The sequence below is a fragment of the Leguminivora glycinivorella genome, chromosome 13 (genome assembly GCF_023078275.1).
Source record: "Leguminivora glycinivorella isolate SPB_JAAS2020 chromosome 13, LegGlyc_1.1, whole genome shotgun sequence".
In the NCBI taxonomy this organism is placed as follows: Eukaryota; Metazoa; Arthropoda; class Insecta; order Lepidoptera; family Tortricidae; genus Leguminivora; species Leguminivora glycinivorella.
Window position 1 is genome coordinate 17,599,135 of NC_062983.1, and position 22,741 is coordinate 17,621,875.

The 22,741-nt window shown below is 35.4% G+C and overlaps 1 protein-coding gene across 1 annotated transcript in view; it reads left to right on the top strand.

The window, feature by feature from the left end:
• LOC125232375 (hemicentin-1-like) overlaps positions 1 to 22,741 on the top strand; it is a 265,437-nt gene that overhangs the window by 208,033 nt on the left and 34,663 nt on the right. The window contains exons 9-10 of the mRNA XM_048138016.1: positions 16,671 to 16,801; positions 17,392 to 17,551. Of these exons, the coding sequence (XP_047993973.1) occupies positions 16,671 to 16,801; positions 17,392 to 17,551 (291 nt within the window). The remainder of the gene's footprint in view (positions 1 to 16,670; positions 16,802 to 17,391; positions 17,552 to 22,741) is intronic.

Consider the following 22,741-nt stretch of genomic DNA (forward strand, 5'->3'; position numbering starts at 1 on the left):
CATGACAGTCGAAATGTATGAAACAGCCAAATTTGTTTCTTATTTTTTTGAGATTTCAGCATCTGTGCCATAATATAAGTTTCTAGACTAGTGTTTTTTTTTATTAGACTTATATAGACCGGGATCTAGACCGTGAAAACCTTTTTGATTTTTGTCGAGCTCCCGATATTTCGACGCAGTTGCATGCATTTTGATCACGGAAAACTGTTTATGTGTTGTGGAAAACCGGTTTTCTGTGATCATGATGCATGCAACTGCTTCGAAATATTGGGAGATAGACAAAAATCAAAAAGGTAATCATGGTATATATCCCGGTATATAAGTTTAATGAAAATAACCGTGAATCATTCAAAACTCTCATAGTATTTTTATACAATTTATACAGTTTGACGATCTTATTGTGAAATAATAATTATTATATGATTGATATTATTTTATTAATTCATTCATATTCTAAAAAAATAATAAGATGATAATTAATAGTACATACGTTGTTGACGATATAAAAGTGCTTATTGCAAGCCTATTTGAATAAAGAATAATTATATTGACGTGACTTGACTTGAATAAAAGTTCTAAGAACAAATTAAATTATTTTCATAGAAAATATTTTAACTTGTATTTTTTAAGTAGTAACACTACTATTATGTTATAAACATTAAATAAATACAGATTGTATCAAACTAAGGTGCATCTTACAATGAAATAAATCTAGTCAAATAAATTGTAGATATTATTATAGAACATTAATTCTTACACAGATTGACTGAGTCCCACAGTAAGCTCAAGAAGGCTTGTGTTGTGGGTACATAGACAACGATATATAGGTATAATATACAAATAATTATATACATAGAAAACATCCATGACTCAGGAACAAATATCTGTGCTCATCACACAAATAAATGCCCTTACCGGGATTCGAACCCGGGACGGCGGCGTAGCAGGCAGGGTCACTACCGACTAGGCCAGACCGGTCGTCATAGCTATAAATAATATATAGTTAAATGTAGTGTATCTAGGGTGTGAGGATAATGTCTAACACAAAACAATTTAGCGTCAACGCTTTATAGAAACAACATGCTTTCTATTTGTGCGAAGTCCTAGCTTAGTTTTTGCCGTCGGAGCTAGTTTTCGGCGGTCAACTGTTGGTGTTGTCGCACTAACAGCTTTAATTACGAAAACTCGGTTCTCTTGTTACGCGGGCTTTAATACGAGTTGGGCCCTTGCTTACAAATGTTTGCAAATTCACAGAACTAACACAGAAGTGATATCGCAGAACTTCAACTATGTACGTAGGTCGTAGGTAGGTAGGTAGGTAGGTGAGTAGGTACGTATATGTAGGTAGGTAGGTAGGTTATGAGTACTAAATTTGATGACTATCGCATATCATGAGCAAATTCATTCATTTTTATAATAAGTTACCTGACACTGCTTTGAGATTACCCCTCCCAGCTCTTAAGAACTACTTAAAAAAATCATTGATGTTAAAGGCTTATTACAGAGTCGAGGACTATTTGACAGACAAACATGCATGGCTCGAACCAGAAACTACAAAAAACGAATAGCAATTATAGTATATTATATAACGGTAACGTTATGAAGGCTATAAAAGTTGAGTACCGCGGTTAGGTCACGAGGCTTGCCGAGTGGCCTAAGTAAGGTACGAGACTTTTATAGCCTTCATAAATGTTACGATTGTATACTATACTTTTTCTACGATAGCCAAATTTTCGAGAATAATAAAATGGGTTGCTTAACTACTTCATATAATGAATGGTTATATTTGTGTGGGTCTTAACTATTATATTCTGTCCACAATGTTGATGGCGAGAACTTGTTGCACAATTCTTCAAAACATGCCAACAACGCGGTTTCAGAGAAGGTTGAAACATTTTTTTGCAATTTCCATTTCAAAACAATCATAACATTTTTGGTGCGCTATATCCGACTTTTCAGGTAACGAATTGTCAGTCACTTTGATCGCCATAGCCTTGATTTCTTCGGAAGTAGGTACATAGTTCACCAGAATCACTTATAATTACTTAAGTTTTTGCACAATAACGTCGAATTAAAATAAACTACACAACATGCACAACACTAAAATACTTAGTTCAAAAAGTTTCGTCAAAAGTTTACAAATGTCAAATATGCCATAGTCAAGAGAAATAGAAAATAAGCCGGTTTTCAATTACGAAAAATGTGGTTGCGTTCAAGAATATTTAAATGTCGAATGTAAAATTATTTGATAAACTTATGATTTTTACCTTTGTTTTGCAATATCTAATATGTAAAACGCATTTCAGTTTATTTTTTCATCTTGATTTAAATTATGAACCTTAACATCATATTATTTATTAAAAGTTACAAATGAAAACATACCTGATAAATTGGAAGTTGTGTTTTAAAAAAAAATCAACAGAACTCCTATATTCATATGATTACTGCTAGCAGTAATCATATGAACCTATAGACAAATAGACTTTCTTATCGTTACTCAAATGAACTTAATTTGGATACCGCTGACAATAATCTAATTGGCAGATTTGAGTGCTGGAGTAGAAAAAAATAATTGTATTATGTATAGAGGACACAGTTCAGATAAGAAAGGACATCAAATATTTTATATTTTATGTTGTGTAGGTAAATTACATATTTAATGACATTGAGATTCATATTATCTTTTTCTTCTGTGACAATTTGATATGTTTTCTCTGAAGAAGAACGACGTATTATTAAGCAATAATATAATTTATTGAAATTAATTTCCATAGAGTACCTAGTCTGTTCATATTCTTTGATGAATACTTTTGCATGTTAAATTGTATCTTGTTATTTAATGCATGTTAATTATAAGATGTAATGTTTTGAAAAGAAGTTGCCCGCCGAGTTTCTTGCCGGTCCCATAGTGGATACCCCCCTCCCAACTGAGGGGGGACTGAAATCTTCTTGAGGCTGAGGCGTAGGGTTAGAGCCGGCGTAGCTTTATTTGACGTTCATATGCGCATTGTAATATTATTATGCCTACTTGAAAAATAAATATTTCATTTTCATTTTCATTTTCAAAGATACCGACAATAATCGTTTCGGACCAAGCATATTGTTGTTTTTCTTCCAACCAGTAAAGTTGACAGAGCTCAACGAGAATGTGGAGTGTTACGCCGTGGCTTGCGTGGGCGACGGTCGCGCGATGGTCGCGCGACGGCGATGCGACGCATACGAAATCAAACCTTATCTATATGGAAGTATGAGACGCGACGGTGACGGTCGCGCGACCGTCGCCCACGCAAGACACGGCGTTAGGTCTATAAAGCTCATATAAGCATATAACACCCCTGTGTGCGTAGCGTAGAAGCGTTCACGATTCGCTTACGATTCGTGAGCGTTTCGTGAAGCGTTTGTGCATTCGGCCACGCACACTGGACTAGCACACATCCATAGGTTTTGGATATTGCTTACGCTTAGACAGGGTGTATGCTTGTTTACTGCCGACGTAGTATTAAAAATAGTGGATTTTGTGACCTCCTCTCTTCTATGCAAAAAATTATGGCGTTCGAATGTTGACAGATATGTCAAAACTGTATAAAAGCTTAGTTTTACAATTTGACTAAAAACAATAATATTTAAATTACCTATTTAGATACTGACCGTAGTATAATTATTATAGCTTAATATTATATTTCTTAACTGAAGTGCTTCTCAGCTGAACAAGGTTGGTAAAAAAGTAAGATCATTCGTCGCGAATATTTCTATCAAGCCCTGCGGCGAAGCCATCAAGGAAATTAGATATTTTTGTACATCCGTGGCAATGACACTGATAGACATTTGATTATTTTGGAAGCCACTGTAGGTACTTATTTTACACTAAAATAATTATATAAGCCAAACAAATCAGATTGGATAGTAACAGTTTTGCTTACACATTAAGCTCACTATTATTTATATGTAATGTTTCAAATGAATTAGTTACGTTCGTTCGTAAGTGTGAACAATTGTTACATTGGCAAGGCCGATTGATCAGTTTTTGTTGATCTCCTCTTTGGCTAAATCGAAATTCTGTGTGATATAACTAGCTAGGACATTTTTTACTTGAATGCCCTAGTGATGACTTGGATGAGGGGATAAGTCTTGCCGGTAACCGATACCAGGTTCAAGAGCCATTATGAATTGGGATTTTAAAGTGTGAACAAGTAGTAAATATAGTTGTTGAATGTAACTGTGGTTCCAATACTCAAGAATATATCACCTGAAAAGGGGTATTTTAGGGTTTGAAGTCTTACAAAACTAATAATAAGTAAGAATTAGACTATTTTTATCCACCAGTTAGAGTTAAACCTCTGCACGTTTAGGTACTCCCTATGACTAATATGTAGTATCCGTTCGGACCCAGCATACAGATATCGCTGTACTAAAATTAGTTCATTATATTAAAACGAAACCATTTTGTTTATCTCGCATGATGTAATTTAATTTAGTCTGCAAATGTTGTACTGAGGTTAACCATGTTTGTTGGATGTTAATTTACGTTTTTGTGAATTTGAATTATTAACAGACTTGTTTATTGCACTATATACGGGGTGACTTGTAGACTACATGTTTTTTAGACTTCAGTTTTTATCACAGTGTTAGGGACAATACAATACAAAATAAATACTCTTTATTGCACGCCTCGATAAAATACAGCAATAGTAACCTAACCACTCAAAAGAAAATTTTGAAAAACCTCTAACATACTCATAGTGGACCGATTTTTATGAAACATGTCTCAGAATACTCCCGACTAACTCAGAGCTTTCAAACAAAAAAAAAATCTAAATCGGTTCATCCGTTTGGGAGCTACGATGCCACAGACAGACACACAGACAGACAGACAGACACGTCAACTTTATAACACCCCATCGTTTTGGCGTCGGGGGTTAAACAAGAAAGTAGGAACATAAACAAAGGTCATAACGTCTTGTGTTTTATGAATACATTTTGTTAAAATTCGGTTAAATATCTACTTATAAAGAAATAAAATTAGGTACTCGCAATTTTAATGTCACCACTATTTATTTACCGAAATACGTGGTAGGTAAAGGTATCTTACTCATTCGTTCCATTAACTACTCCTTTTTTTTTCAAATAAACCGAAATTCGACTTAACTATATAACTCACTTGCGTTGACTCAGATAATTTCTACTGGCACTAGTTATTTCTGTTGGATAAATGATTTTTTTAGGAACGAATGCTAATAGGTTTAGGATGTTATACATATACATACATACATACATATAATCATGCCTGTATCCCATATAAAGGGGTAGGCAGAGCACATGAACTACCGAGTTTCAGTGCTACTCTTGGCAAAAAGGGGTTGAAAGAAATCCAAATTGTGACATTGCAGTGACAAGTTGCCAGCCTCTCGCTTACGCCACAATTTAGCCCAAGATAAGATGTTATAAAAATATAATAAGCGAGATCTTGACATCAACAGAACTGTCCGGGGTGCGGCTTTTTGGCAGTAAGGTGTAATTTAGAAATTCTAAATTTAGGAATATATTTTTGGTGAAATTAATTCAGATCACGTCTAGCATTTCACCCTGTATAATAAAATGGGCAACAGACGGAGCTTACACAGACTCCGTCAAGGCTTGTGGGATTAATTTGGCTTTGTCCTTCTTAGTGGTACCGCTGTTCGATTTGTTGGGAACAGCGTCAGTTTGTAACCTCTTAGCGTTTCCTCAGTAAAAATGTATTTGTATTTTATTTTTATACTTTATATCGTATTTTTCGAACGCTCTAATTAATTCATTATCTGAATGCTTTAATATATAAGGTCCTAATTTATTAGATGCAGATATTTTTACAGCTGATAGTACTCGGTCTCTGGAGTATATTAAACCGTGAAACATTATAGCTTTTACGATGTTTTTTTGGAGAAAACGGAAAAACAAATTTGCTACGTAAAAACACCCTGTTTATGAGATTATTAAATGAAAACTCATTTACGTACCACTTAACTGTAACTGGCCACTTCAATGACATGTGCAGTTTTCCCGCCGAACCTTTACGACATTTACAACAAACAATTGTTGACATGACAGACAGTGTTATTGTGACATGTGATAATGCACATGATGATTTTTTTTAGACGAAATTATAATTAATTTTTTTGTTAGGAAAATAAAATCAAAAAAGTTACATGAAAAGATTTCTTAATTTATATTTAAAGTTAATTATTTTAATGTAAAGTATCATGTGTTAAAATATCTGCAACTAATAAATTAGGACCCTATATACTTGAATTGACACTTTACAGATAATATTATATCTGAGTGAAATAAATATAATTACGTATTGTATTTGTAGATAAAAAGAAAACTTTTTTTCTTATCTATCGGAACTTTTGTCTAAATTTAATAAAATGTGAAATCAAACAATAATACAATACAATACAATACTCTTTATTGGACACCTAACATAGTTTACAAGTAATGCACAAGAAACAAAAACAAATTAAACAGAAGTCAACAACAACAGGCGGTCTTATCGCTTAAGAGCGATCTCTTCCAGACTACCTTTGGGTACCGGAGTTAATATAATCAGAATATATGGTAGGTGGCTCTAAGAAATATGAGAAGTAGAATTTAAATACAACCAAACAACACAAAACACTCATGCAAATACACATACGACATAAATAAGTATAACCATAAACATACATAAACATACACACATAAATACATACATAAAAAGGTTTATATTAATAATGAAACAAACAACAGTGTCATTCATAAAATCTAAAGAAGGGAAAGATAGTATTATAATATGATTTCACTTGATTTTTTTACTTATGAAATGTCACAACAGCATTGTACAAATATTAATTTGATTCTATTCTTTCTTTTTTTATTACAAATTGGCTTACTCTTGCCCACAGACTAGACAAAGGCAAAGACGTGGCCTACGATGGAGTGAGCTCGCCCAGAAGATTTGATTTGAAGGTCCTTGGATTCGGGCGTTTTATCATGTGAAATATAATATTTTCAATCTGACCGGAAATCGTCAAACTTGAAGCCGCTGCAATAAATGAAGTTACCGCTTCCCCACTCTTGGCTAGTAATCAAGAAAGCCTCAGCTCAGGTCACATGTTTGTTGGCCTCCACAGTGACTCGAAGCTTAAAAGCCATCCGTGCTCGACATTTGTTCTTGTCACCCGAAGCCGGTTCTAAATACTTTATTAAAATAATTAGTGTCTGAATTGGATCTAACCGAAGCCTCTTGATTGGCCTTTGTTTGGCCGTCTAGGCCATTTAATTGGACGTCCTAAAAGTTTGCGAAACCTTTGCTGAATAACATAATTATTTTCGTTTGTTTATTTGACCTTCGTTGCTCAATACTACACTGAGAGACATTGGCATTGTGAATTTAACAAGTTCGACTTGTTGCTGGTTTATCTGTTTGTAACAAAAGTATTTTAGTAAACGTAATAAATCACAATATTGATGTTACAAGTCGAATTTGTACGAACAACAAGATCAAACTTGTTAAAAGATATTTGATTGAATTAGCCAATATGTTGAAAACAATATGTGTAATGTTGCTTTTATAAAATCGACTTTTTGATTCAAATATATTGTTGATTCAAAAAACAAGTAACTTGTATAATGTACTTAAATAGTTACACATAACAAAATCTAACTTATTGTTGGAACCAAAACCAAAAAAATTGTTGAGCGAACATGAAAACTGGTAGTTTTTTCTCACAGTGTAGGAACTAACAATGGCGTGTCGGTGATTAGAAATTGCTGCTGTAAAACATATTTATTAAGAGGGAGAAAGAAGGTTACTGATACTACCTGGTACTACATATTTTTACTTTCCTTTGTAATGTAACTAAACTCTGTACGTTATACTTGCGGTTAGTTCTTGAATTTTCTTACGTCCGCACGTGAATCGTAAAAAAAATAACAACATAATACAATCTCAACGAATAGGTATGTGTAAATACATACTTGTACGTAAAGTAACACACATTCTATTTACGTAAAAAAACTTAAAACAAATTTTGTCACAAAAATGTAGGGGCGGGCGAAGGTTTGACTGACATAAATCGTCCAATAGAAAATGTGTTTTTTTTTTTGGTGACAAGACTTTGTAGACCATTTATATGAAAAACATCTCATTTCACAAGTCTTCACAAGTCGTAAATACCCACACATCACCTTCCTAGATTATCATTGACAAAATCTAAATTTATTTCTAGCAAAATAATTTCTTTCACGATTATTTTTCTCGATCCAATTTTCTAATTACCCATCACCAGCTATTCCGGTTCATTTAAATATTCGGGAGCGGGGCTTATCGCAGCTGCCGTTTTCCTTACATCTGTTTTATCTCATTAGTGGAAGTTGACGAAAGAATTCTTAAGACGATACAGGAGAGGTCAATTCTCCATACAGACGCTCTCGACTATTTCCTCCCTGGTTTTTGAAGATAGAGCAATGATTTATTTAACACAGATTATTATTATTTTTATCTGTGTCGGACCGTTTTGATTTTTTTGACATTCTTATTTTTAGAGCCCATCAAAAATTTCCAAAAACGGATTATTGATTATGGCGCAAAAAAAGGTGTGGTATTCAAAATTGGTAACAATTAGGCAAAAAACCTAAACAGTCAGACATCTATAATTTCACTGTTATTCAGATTCTCAAATTTCGTTACGATTAATTAAGTTTTGAAGGAGGAAAGAGTCGAGAGCGGAACCTCGATTTTAAAGATTTTTTCGCAATATCTTTTAACTGAGTTGTTTTGAATGGACAATTTTTTTCGATTATTCTAGTTAATAACACTAGTAAATTTAACTTAAATTCCCTTTCCATTTTAGCATTTCCGCTCCTGAAGTATCTTAAACGGTCACTGTAAGTTGGATAAACAATATTGACTGTATTACTGGTCTTACCAAAAGTGGGTAGCGATGAGCTATCGGCAATAAAAAAGAATAAAAGATAGTCGCTCTCGTGTAAATAAAAGAGAGAGAGAGAGGATTTATAGTTCATCGCTGAGCGACAACAATTACAGTATACATTTTCTGTGACATTAAGCTATAGAGTTATATACCCCTAGAGGCCAATTCGCCCTATCTCTTGTCACCACGCCGTTGTCGACTTTTCAGACCCTGGACAAGCATTTAATTTGAGCACGTCAAAAGTAATGAGTACACCATGCGAAAAAATAACAAGACAGGTCAGAATGCAGGAAAAACATACTAACTTGCAAACTTATTACACTCCATCCAAATACCATTGATTTCTTCGGACAGCGGAACCCGAAATATTAATTTCCTCAATAATAGTACTGAGGAAATTAATATTCAAATATAAATAAATTCCATTTACTCCTGCCCGGCGAACCGTAACACATTTCTCGACATTCCCGAACCGTTTTGGCAACAATTTAAAGTATCTAGCCAACGCCACATGTGTACTCTTCGAAGCTAGCTCTCCTTAACCCTCTTCTGTACTGGCGGGACAGAGACAGCCTGCGTTTCGATCGCCACGTAGCGTAAATGATTGTCGCTTCGGCTAGGCCGGCAGGAATCGCAAATGTTTATTTGTCGCGCTTCGGGCGGCGTCGTTATAGGTTGGTAATGGCCAATAAAATGTCACCGCTTCCGCAGATAAGTGTTCACCTGAACTGCCTTTGCACTTTAAGGAGGAAGTGGTCGACCGATCCGAAACTGAGTTTCCATAGAAATGTAATGCCCGTTTTCCTCTCTGAAAATTAACGGCATTTAAAACAATTGGCCTGTTGAAACCAATTAAGTATCAGTGTTAATACGTTTATAACTGATCGTGAGTAGCAATAATAAGAACTCGCAAAAACACCTGTGACAATGAATAAAACGGTCAAATGTCATTGCCAGACACACTTCCCCTTATGACACACTTAACCGTATTGACCTTACAATTTGTTGTACACTTTCGTGTTTTTGAATTGACTAAATATACTACTTATTAACGCCGAAAGGATAGTGTGGTAAATGATAAAAGAAATGTGGACTTAAACATTTCTTTTATTGAACAGATCCAAATAATATAAGACGAAGAAAAGTTTTTAAAACCATGAATAATTGAAAAAAAAAACCTTCTCGATCTTATGAGGGTAAGAGAATTGTGTCATAGTTTATTTAACGCTCTTAATAGCTTTTGGTAATCAAGGTATGCTAAATTAATTTTCCATAATGTCTGAACTTCCCAAAGTGTTCCAGAATACAAACAAAATTTGCGGTGAATTGCGCGTATTTCGGCTTTTGAATACCTAAAGGGCTACCAAAATCTGTTTAATTGGCCTACACAAGGTTTTGTATGGGTAAAGCACAAGCATTCGTCTATTTTGTTCTCAAGAGACGCAAACAAACGCTTTCAGCCGCGTTCATTCAGCGCCTCCGTCGATAATTACCACACTATCCTTTCATGTTTTATTCTGCGTTTGCGACTAACGGACTTGCGGGGAGTCAAAGGAGCTTCGGGTTATTGCGGGTAATTGTTTTGCATTTATAAATAAACAACAGTGTATTTGAAGTGTTCTTGGTATTCCTTGAATTAATAAAGATTCTGTACTAAGAGTCAACGCACGTTGGCTTTCGTAGCCATAGAAATGTTCTTTTCATAAAGTTATCGTCTGATACGTTTTCCTAAAGTGGGAACACGTGGCGACTGTTCAATTTGCCGTTATCTCCTTTATGTTTAACAGACCTACTCTTTATTTGAATAAACGTCAAAATTGCTATCGTAGATACCATTACTGTGTAGATCGGATGATGTCAAAGGTGATGATTCTATTGACATTGATAGATCCTATCCATGCTAAACTGACCCTTTAGCATAACTTGCCTTGTCGCGCGCGAGTCCATACATCAAGCGCGACTTCAAGTATGGACTCGCGCGCGACAAGGCAAATTGTGCTAGAGGGGCTGTAGAGGGTAGGCATAGTGATTCGGTCATATCCACTTAATATTCTAAATGGGAAAGTGTGTGTGTCTGTTTGTTTGTCCGTCTTTCACGGCAAAACGAAGCGACGAATTGACGTGATTTTTTTAAGTGGAGATAGTTGTAGGGGTGGAGAGTAACATAGACTAATTTTTGTTTCTTTCTAAACCCCTTAAATGATTTCTATTCTATTCTATTCTATTCTATTCTTACAACTTAAAACTTCCCTAAAATGGGGGGTGGAAGTATCTATAGAATATTCCGCAATTTTCGAATTTAACGCGAGCTAGGAGCCTGCTGGGAGTTGGTTGATGGCACTGTAATGGGTGTAATGCAGTAGTCAGTAATAAATACTAGTCATATCCTTCAAAAAAATCATCATTCGAATGTCACTGATCATTCGATTGGCCGGTTGAAATCAAAATAAATGTCCTGCGGCCAACTTAATATTATGTGCAACATATAATTGCGGCCACACATATTATGTCCCCCCTTTCAATTTGGAAATTTTAGTTAAATATATTAGTGTTATTAACTAGATTTATCGAAAAAAAAATGTCCATTAAGAACAACTCAGTTAAAAGATATTACGAAAAAATCTTTAAAATCGAGGTTCCGTTCTCGACTGATTCCTCCTTTAAAACTTAACCAATCGGAACGAAATTTGAGAATCTGAATAACAATGAAATAATCTGTGTCGGACCGTTTAGTTTTTTTGGCTAATTGGTACCAATCTTGAGTATCACACCTTTTTTACGCCATAATCAAAAAGGTCGTTTTTAGAAAATTTTGATTGGCTCTAGCGTCTTTAAAAATAAAAATATCAAAAAAATCAAAACGGTCCGACACAGATAAAAAAATAATAATCTGTGTTGAAAAGATCATTGCTCTATCTTCAAAAACCAGGGAAGAAATAGTCGAGAGCATTTGTATGGATAATTGACCCCTCCTGTATCGTCTTAATTAAAATCAACTATTAGAAACTGTATCTCGATTAAACCTCGGTAATCTGTCCTTTTCTACGGAGTTTATTGAACTTTTACGATTTTCAGTACAATGCTTTTTTGGATTAAATAGGTCATTACAATAGGCTACTTGCCTACTAGTCAAATCAGCTTTTTTTAAGAACTGTCAAAACAAATTTCAACATCTTGCTAATATGGAATTAATATGAAATCGAATTGAGTGACGTCACGGTCAACTCAATTACTTTATTTATTTCTACCTGACTTATTAAATAGAAATTGGATTTTAAAATAACTTCTATCCATGTTTTTTTTATATTTATCTGATGCTTTATTTTGCGCATGGTATAATAGTACATTTCGTTATAAGTGCGAGAAGTATGTCATTACTTCACGAGTCCCGAGACATTTTCGGTACGAGTGAAGGATGACATTCTCGCACGTGTGACGAACGACGTTTTTTAATACAGTTGCGAAAAAACATTACTACTTACTTACAACGAAATAAAACAATCCGAACTATCAATTTTCCCATGGACATTGACGGATTATTTGACAATTCAAAGGCGTATTTTTGAAGCTTTTAAACTTGCGTGCATATTTTCGAGTTTGCTATTCATCTAACATAATTTATTTCATTGGGTGCCATAAAAACATAAACATTTACGATTTGGGACGATTGTTTAATGTACAACTACATTTTAATTTAATCGATCCATTTATGCCCCGACGTATTGCAAATAACGTAAAATAATTATGACAAATCGCGTAACATATTGAGGTTTTTTGAACGTGCATTAAGTTAAAACATGGTAGACGCCTCTACTTTGACAGTAGAAGACGCGTTTCGTTCCAATCATGTTCTGTTTACACGACTCATTATGACCGATTTTTCAAAGTATAAACCATTTTATAAATTATGTTTAGTATGACTAAAAGTAAACAATTACATATGAAATATTAACGTTTTAAATATTAATCACTTAATAGTATGTTTATAGTTTTATTCTGTCTTAGTAAACTAGACTAATATGAAAACAGCTCGGTAAGTAGTCGTAAAATGGAACGTATATACTTTTTACGCACTAGTTCGTAAAATACAACTTCTCGCACGCTAAACAGCCAAAAAACGGGCACTTTTTGAGCAACTGTATTAAAAAATATTTTATTTTAATTACAGTCAAGTTCCCTATTCTACGGGTGCGACATATGCATGCATAGTTGGATAAAATTACTCACAAGAGTTGAAACTATGCTACTTATATAGAGAGTAGAGATAAGTGAGGCATAATGCATGAATAATTTTACACTCCTGAATAACTGAATTCCCAAACTTAGTCTGCTGAAAATAATGAATTAAATCTCGGAACAGAATTGTCTTTGAAGTTATAATGAATCTTCTTAATCTTAAGTTTGTGCCAAATGAAACGCTTGTGCCGGTCTCTGAGAAGATTTCCCGCGGTACTTCATAACAATATTATGCAATAAAATGAGATAGTGTTAAATCAAGTGTTTATAGTAATAAACTTTGCAATAAATATAAAGAGACTAAATAAATGTATTGGATGTAACAATTGAGTAGTGCTTTCACATATTCACTAATACCTAATGTAGGTATAAAAATAAATTACCGGTTCCTAGTCAGAACAACATTTTTTGAAAGTTGAAAAACGATATGGAGAGTCTACTTCGCGGTTGACCGAATGACCTCCCGAAAGATTTACAGTCATCGATATAAATATCGAATGTAACTGACTCTTGGAGACATATACATCTCCAAGGAAAAAAGTAGATTAAGTATATATATATATTTTCCTTTGCTTAAGACAACAAGAGTCTTTTACAACTCTAAAGTTATTTTAGTTATTCGTATAAGGAGAATAGCCTAGAGTTCAATTTTTCGCCTTTGTTACAGGCCCCACTCTGTATATATATTTTTTTTTTCTTCATGTATAATTTTTTTAGATGTACTTTGACACTTAGAGACTCTATACATCTCTAACATCTCTTATTAATAATCATAATAGCTTTGTACTTTGTATAATTTCATGTGTTAATATTTTTTTTTTATGAATACTTTTGCTTATTAAATTGTATCTTGTTTTTTTAATGCATGTTAATTATAAGATGTAATGTTTTGAAAAGAAGTGGCCCGCCGAGTTTCTTGCCGGTCCCATAGTGGATACCCTCCTCCAACTGAGGGGGGACTGAAATCTTCTCGAGGCTGAGGCGTAGGGTTAGAGCCGGCGTAGTTTTATTAGACGTTCATAAGCGCATTGTAATATGCCTACTTGGAAAATAAATATTTCATTTCATTTCATTTCAACTGTCGAAAACATCCGATTGTTTTATAATGTAATTGACATCTTATTCAATTTTATGAAGCAACCAGTTAGTTTGTTAATGCCTTGACATATTTTATTAACCCTTAAGAGGGCAGAAGAATTTCGGAAATTAGTCAAATTTGAATTCTGTCAAATTTTCAAATAAAGTCTAAACTATGGGGTAAATACACCGTGTTTTTTTTTGTTTTACGTTATATTCGACACGTTGTTAGGTTAATTATCAGGAACCAACCTGTATATTACTTTTAGTTAAATTCGCAAAAAAATTTTTTTCATCGTTTTCATACTTACAGAATAAATGTGACGCGCATGTGACGAGAAATATATTAGAATGAATGTGGAAGGTGGTGGAAGTAACGGGAGAGGAAAACCGAAGAAGAGGTGGATGGACTGTGTGAGGCATGATATGGAACTAAAACAAGTTAATGATGAGATGACGAAAGACAGAGATGTATGGAAGAGAAAGACTTGCTGCGCCGACCCCAAGTGACTGGGATAAGGGCAAGAGAATGATTAATTTTTTTTTTTAAATTAATATCCAAAAATTACACAGCATAACAGGTAAACTAAAGCACTGTGAAATTCATTACAACTATACACTTATAGTACACTTATACACCGTGTTTCACTTAACACTAAAAACCTGAAAACAGTTTGTTCAGGATCGAGAGTAGAATCGATTGAGCTATATCTTGATGGGGGTAATATTTTTATTTAAATTTGTATTATTAGTTATTTTTTAAGTGCCTATTCTATTGTACTCGTAAGACAACATTGTGTATATCGAATTGCTAGAGGTTGTTTACCTTTTTCAGTATTTAGGGGTATTAATACTGGCTGGATACTTGGACGATTATTTTTTCCGCTACGAGTTTGACGTTGTTTGTCAGTTTAATCTTAATGTTTATCATAAGTCATAACAAATTGAACTCGTACCTAATTACAACCTTGTCATTTTGAATATTGGGTTTAAATTTGCTTACTGCGATTACCTGTCCAATTTGAAGTTTACTGTGACAAAGCTTTAAAGTGTTTTACAATGACATCTCAGCTGTCTATTGGTAAACCTTATGTCGTTGCAGTAACGTACACAAATAAATAGTTTTATGGTTTATTATGTATTTTATTGAGTGTAGAGCTAAAAGTCAAGTAGAGCTGTACAGAAAATTAAAAATTTAATTTAAAAAAAAGTAACCATCAGATTAAAAGATGAATACTCTAAATGAGTTTAAAAAAATAAAAATCAGTTGGGGTGTCTGAGGTTTTGAGTGTTACCGGAAACACGGTGTATAATAGTAACAGAGTACAAAATGTACATGATGATGAGACCTTTAAGGATAACATTCAAGTTAGTGTCAAGAGAATGACGGCACATGTCAGTAAACATTAGGAAGTGGTAAAGGCTGTGTCAAACACGTGTTTAGTAATTATTGTTATTTAGGGTTAAGGGTTAAAGTTAATGGAACAACCACCCGGTTTGCAATGTCCTCGAGAAATTTTATTCAATTTAATGAATGAACCAGCTTACTTATTGAGACACTTGAACCAGCTTACTTATTGAACTGCATGACCTGGTTCCTCCTTCCCCGTTCCATCACCGGACAACCAGGCGCGGGGAGCGGTTTCACCCTTACGTTGTCGACCTACCTTTCATTCGCACGAAGAGGTTTGCCTCTTCTTTCCTAATGCGAACTGCTAAGGAATGGAACATGCTCCCCTCATCTGTATTCCCGGGCGAATACAATCTGGGTGAATTCAAGTCAAGAGTGAATAGGCTGTTACCAGTGAGCTACAACCTCGGCCTTGTCGTCACTTTCCATCAGGTGCGACTAAGGTCAATCACTGGCCAGTTTATAATAAAAAAAAAAAAGACATGTTATTTATTTGAAGTCTGCACTTTCGTGAAACTAAACAGCTCTTTCTTCCTTTTAGCAAAAGACCGACATGCCAAACCATTAAACCTCCGCCAAAATAACCACCTTTCACTGCCCACATCTACTTTAAAAATATGTCACTCCGGACCACATATGATGTGGACGAAACAAATAGACAGTATTAAATTATTCAAAAAATCCCTTAACACATATCTAATAAGCAAAACCTTTTATACATTGCAAGAGTTTTTTGATGACAGAATGTTTAATTAATACCTATTATAACAAAATTTAGTAGCTAAAAGTATTATTAATAACTTGTAAAACCTAATTTGTAATTTATTTATATATCTACTATTAAGTAGTTGTAAGATTGCTGCGCCCTTGCAGGGTCATATTACTCCCACATGTTATATGTTTGTAATATGTTTGCAATAAATGCTTTGTTTGTTTGTTTGTTTGTTTGTTTGTTTGTTTGTTTGTTTATTCAACTGTTTCTTCTCCAACAGATCCTCCCGTGGTGTCGCTGTCTCTCGGCAGCACGCTCAACCCCCACGACATCAAGGAGGGGGATGACGTCTACTTTGAATGCTCCGTCCGTGCCAATCCCAGGGAGCATAGGATATCCTGGTATCATAATGTAAGTTTACTCTTTAGTACGTTTTATGTATTTGGTTCAATTTCATTTACTGCCGAATTTATCAAACGTCAAGTTCACTGGGTTTTAAATTTTCCTTTTTTCATTGTACTATAAAGATTTTGAGGATTCCCAAGAGTCTTGGTGGCTCAGATACCAGCCGGCGTAGCCGAATGGAAATCAGAAGTGCAGTCTGGATCTGTCGCGCCAATACGCGAGAGCGATAGAGATAGACAGCTACGAAACAGATTATTATCGTGAGCGTTTGTGCATTTGGCTACGTATCCAGAGCCCTGGAGGCCCGTTTCTCGAAAGGTACAAGCCTTGTATTACAAGTGTGTTTCCATGACAACCCATACGATTTGACAGTTCGCGCACTTGTAATACAAGGTTGCTTGTTCGCGTTTTTGACAAACGGTAACCACTGAGTTTCGATTCAAATACCATGAGTTCGGTAACTCACCCAAGGCAGTAATTTTTCACTTTAAAATTTATTCTTGGATTCATAAGATGTTTGTTTGTGTATTTAACGCTTTAGTTTCTTCTTGGCCAAGTAACTTTGCAAAATTATTGTTATTGTTTTTCTTTCCCAGGACAAGCCAGTGGTCCACAACCTAACGTCAGGTGTGATCGTGAGCACCAAATCCCTGGTCCTGCAGAAGGTGACACGGGACCACGGCGGTGATTACAACTGCCGCGCTGCCAACTCGCTGGGCGAGACGCCGAGTCAACCCACGCATCTTAGTATACAGTGTAAGCATAGTTTGTAAAATATAACTTTGAAAATATATAATAGCCTGGTCCACACAGAGCGAGGCAAGTCGCGACGCAATTTGCGCGTGCTCGGTTGAGGCAATGCGTGCGTTTTGCTCCGCCGAGCAACCTGCCTTGGGTGAGGCACGTCTATTTTTGGACGTTTGCCGCGTGAGCACATTGCCTCGACACGGGTCTCGCTCTGTGTGCTCTTTTCATAGCTACGATCCCTATTATTGGTATACACAACATATCACAACAGTAACATAATAAATGTGACAAAGTCATAATCAGTTCCGTCATATAGGTGAAAATTAGTGCTGAACAGAAACTAGCACTATAACCCTAGTTGTAATTTATCATAACAGCATCTGCTGCACAAAAAAACGCAAACATTATAATTTAAGAAAATACCGCAAAACGTCACAAACAACGTATAAAGACATCGCTAACTTTATATTGGCGCTCTGCCAGCCCGCCACGTATATTGAATTCGATTTTCTCAACTTGCATAGATATCCTGCAACTTTTGAAGACATGAGAACATTAACCTAACTTTGTAGAAGAATCGTTAAAATGTGATTATGTTTTTGATACTACGAGTAAAATAGTCATATTTACATTTTGATATGAAAATACAAGCTCCTATACATGATGCCTATACTGATCTCTTTATTTATTCATCTCCAATAATTTGTGGTGGTTAAATATTGAGGCAGATCTTCGTGAACTAAGCTAAGTTTCATTCACTTTTGGTCATCGCACCAACAAATTAAGTAAATATTAAGGACCCTGAGATAGGGATAAACAATTGGCTGATACAAACATTTTGACCTTGACATTTTCTATGAGAGAGCAATTTTTTCTCTTGACTTTGGAGTTGAGTTGATCACATAGTACCTACGTGTATAAGCTACTCAGTACATAATAGTGAATATATATATGTACATACCTAGATGTTTACCTAAACATTATTACAAAGGACTAAATAATAATATCCATGTAAAAAGACTTTGACATGGCTTTCAATTCAAATATAATACCTATCACGCGCGCACCAATCAGTTGAGGCCAATTCAAAATTATAGTTCAATTGGATCGTGCACTGACACCAACCGACATTAGTACAGTATCATTTAGGCACCTTAATATGCAAAGATATCATTTTCATGCCAATTTTGTCGATGCCTATATTGTATAAGCTGTAATTGGCTCGCTTGTGATAAGAGTCACATTGCATTTAGTGCAAAATTTAACGCTTATGCACGACTGATTATATAAAAACTAACTGACTAATATGGCTCCTGGAGCCAAAACGGGAGCACGCTCCCGAACGAATCAATCGATTTTGATTTAGTTTTTAATGTTTAAGGTGAATTTTATTCGTCGAGAGTTTTTTTTTGTACCACGTAGGTGGCAAACATGCATACGGTCCGCCTGATGGAAAGCGGTGACTGTTACATATGGACGCCTGCCACTCAAGGAGTGGCACATGTGCGTTGCCGACTCGACTCATTAGAAACTTGTACAAACCTGTACTTAGAAGGGGCCTGGGTGCCGACGACTGAAGGAAGGAGGGGGAAGGAAGGAAGGAGTACCGCACCCTCGTTGAGCTCTGGCTGCCTTACTCACCGGCAGGAACACAACAAAGAGTAAAGTCTAGTGCTACTTGATTGCGGTCTTTTGTAAAGCGGAGGTATTAGACTCTGCTCTACCTTAGAGTATATTCAATTTAGTATTAGAGTTATCAGTCAAGAGATTTAAATGCAGCGCCATCTATTATTAGTTTCGACAACTTTTCATGTGACTTTCCATGCCTAAAGGTTCGCACAAGTCTCAAGTCGCGTAAATTACTTAGTAAATTTTGCCTATATATACATACATATATACATACATACTTACTTCTAGTCAAAGACATATATAACTCCGTATAGACAGATAAAGTCTAAGAATAAAACGTACTTACCTCAGTACCACACAGAAGAAGGGCTCAGCTAGATGGCGCTAATATTAATATTAACACGCTTTTATTAGGTCGTCGTGTATGTAACTATGTAATGGAATCTACGGAGGCTAATTTAACCATCTTCCAAGGATTGTAGCGTAATGATAATTGGCAGCTGTATGTAGTTCTGATGACAGTACAATAATATGGTACTGTTGAACTGATCTGATGATGGAGCCGGAAGATATGAACTGGAACTACATGATGGAACATCGTATCATAGCTGTTTTTGGGTTTCTTAGAAAAGTCTTGTAATGAACTTTGACTACGATTAGGTTTCAAGGTCTGATGATGGAGCCGGAAGATATGAACTGGAACTACATGATGAAACATCGTATCATAGCAGTTTTTGGGTTTCTTAGAAAAGTCTTGAAATGAACTTTGACTACGATAAGGTTTCAAGGTCTGATGATGAAGCCGGAAGATATGAACTGGAACTACATGATGTAACATCGTATCATAGCTGTTTTTGCGTTTCTTAGAAAAGTCTTGTAATGAACTTTGACTACGATTAGGTTTCAAGGTCTGATGATGGAGCCGGAAGATATGAACTGGAACTACATGATAGAACATCGTATCATAGTAGTTTTTGGGTTTCTTAGAAAAGTCTTACTTTGACTACGATTAGGTTTCAAGGTCTGATGATGGAGCCGGAAGATATGAACTGGAACTACTAAAAAGATCAAAGTAGTATTTAAAATAAGTTGGGATAGGGTTTTCTTGAGACCCTTAAGAGCAAATAAAGGGGGGCTCAGGGGCGATCGAAGCCCCCCACAAAAAAGACAGATCAACGTAGTATTTAAAATAAGTTGGGTAAAGGTTTTCTTGTGACCCTCCAGAGGAAATAAAGGGGGGCTCGGGGGCGAAGCCCCCGCAAAAAAGAAAGATCAACGTAGTATTTAAAATAAGTTGGGTTAGGGTTTTCACCTATCCCGATCCTGTGCAGCTTCCTGCCAATCACGTGATATCAAATAATATGTGGACAGCTCAAGCAAAGCTGCCACAATGTCGTTTAAGTAGAAGGGCGTTACTATTGTGCGCTCATGTCGTGTTTTTTCCTCATCGGTTGAGCATTGTTATCCAGGGGGGAATGCGGCCAGTATTCTGGGCACCTTAACAAACTAACTAAGCCAACTAAGTTCTAGCATAAGTAACCTATTAGAAGTTATATTTTAATTTGTATATTTTTACTTAAAATGTATAAAAAGAGACTGTAATGACTCCACAGTCAAACTAACCAAGTTTTGTGGAGCATAGCATAGTCATTATGTTGTACTTCTTGTTTTTAATAAATAAATAAATAATAAATAATAAGCGACCAGGAACTACCACTTTTTTTATTTATTATTTTTCTAGTGTGTGCTTTTGATTTATATTTATATTCCGTTATTACAAAAGAATTAAATAGACAATGAATTATACCTAACCAATTTCAACTATTTCAAGTTTATCATATAGCCACATTAAGCTAAGACAGAGCGGTGCAACGTTTACATCCCATTAAACTAGACCGAGAAACTTGCCGTCTTAATGCAAGCGATTAATTTCAGGAAGCATCCTAAGTTCCGAACAATAATGAGGCCGAAAATGAAGCGAGTCTGAAAACCCAAAGTAATTTTAGCAACAAACAAAAGTTACGATTATTGTGTAATATAAAACGCAATAAGACTAAACTCTTGGTCGCGGGTTCGTGTCCTGCTGAAGGTGTGTACTTGTGTATTCAAATATGAACATAATTGTTTATTACTCTGTGGTTTTTTAATAAATGTCAAAACTAATATACAACGCTACTTAAAGTGAACGTTATTAACCGGTGTATAAGCAATTTTAACGATATATACAAAAATTAAATGTAGTATGCAATCGCAGTATTTTTTCTAAATATTATTCTTCTAAATCCGACCAGGCATATGAAAAAGTTATGAACCATTAAATTTCGATCCAGAGGATGCAAATTATTGGTTTTTCGACTATATTTATATTGAAAACTCAAGCCGCTGACAGACTGACAGACGATAGGGATTTACTGAGCCAAAGGCCCCAAAAATTAAGTCTCCGATAAGTAAATTGAGACAACGATTACTTTTCCGATCAAAATTGGAGTATCTTTTGTTCCCCATTGTCAACAGAGCGCTAATAAATTTTGTTCATCTCAAACCGAGTCTTAAGAAAAGGGGAAGACAGCTTTGAATCCGGGTTTTCATACAAAGGTAGACACCATTTTCCTCCCGGTATATTAACATTATTGAAAGTATTTTTATTTTTAAGTGGGGCTGGGTTGGACACGTCTGCCGCATGCATCCTGAATGGTGGGTCAAAATAGTTGCCGAGTGGGACTCACGAACTACCATAGAATAGATGGTGTAGGGCGGGATACAGGCAGACCGGAAAGGAGATGGTGGGACGACTTGAAAACATGTTGTCCGAATTGGTGGGAAAGTACTAGCGATAGGGTTGAGTGGAGGAAAAGTGGAGAGAGCCTTTGCCTAGCAGTGTGTAGTGGGACACCAAATCAGGCTAAAGATTGATTTTACTAATTCATTTTAAATAATTCCAACGCTTAAAATACTACGGAAAAAATATTAATTATGAAAGCTTTGATTACAATCTGTGTAAAAATATTTTCCATTATGAAAATATCCAGTGAGGAAAATGAGGGTTACTTTTATATGGAGCACCAATCGTTTGTTATCCTCTTAAATCTTCCGCCGACTGCAGTATCAATCATTCACGAAGAGATCCAAACAAAGATTAGTTAAAGTCAACGGGTTGAAAGGAGAATATAATTATTGAGATAGGAATAATTCGCTTTTCGGTAAACAGAAATAATTGATCCTGTCCAACTGTGCTGGCCTCTAATTACTAATCCGACCAATACGGTCTCTTAAACGGGCCGCCTATCAATTTAAATTCAAAACGAAACTAGGAGCTAACCTGTGTCATGCTAACTTCTAGGTACATAGCTTATCACTAGTTGATGGAACTATCTACCAAGTCCATCAATCAATATCGAGCTATCCTTTGGTATTAATTTACTGGCAGTTCTGATCAATGCGCCAACAAACAAGGCAAGTTCTATTAGCGAGAGCGCGGGAGTGAGCATCAATCATTGGGCGTAGGAGCGAAGATTTACACCGTCAACGTCACCGCACACCATCTGAACGACGACAAATGTGCGCTTTCTT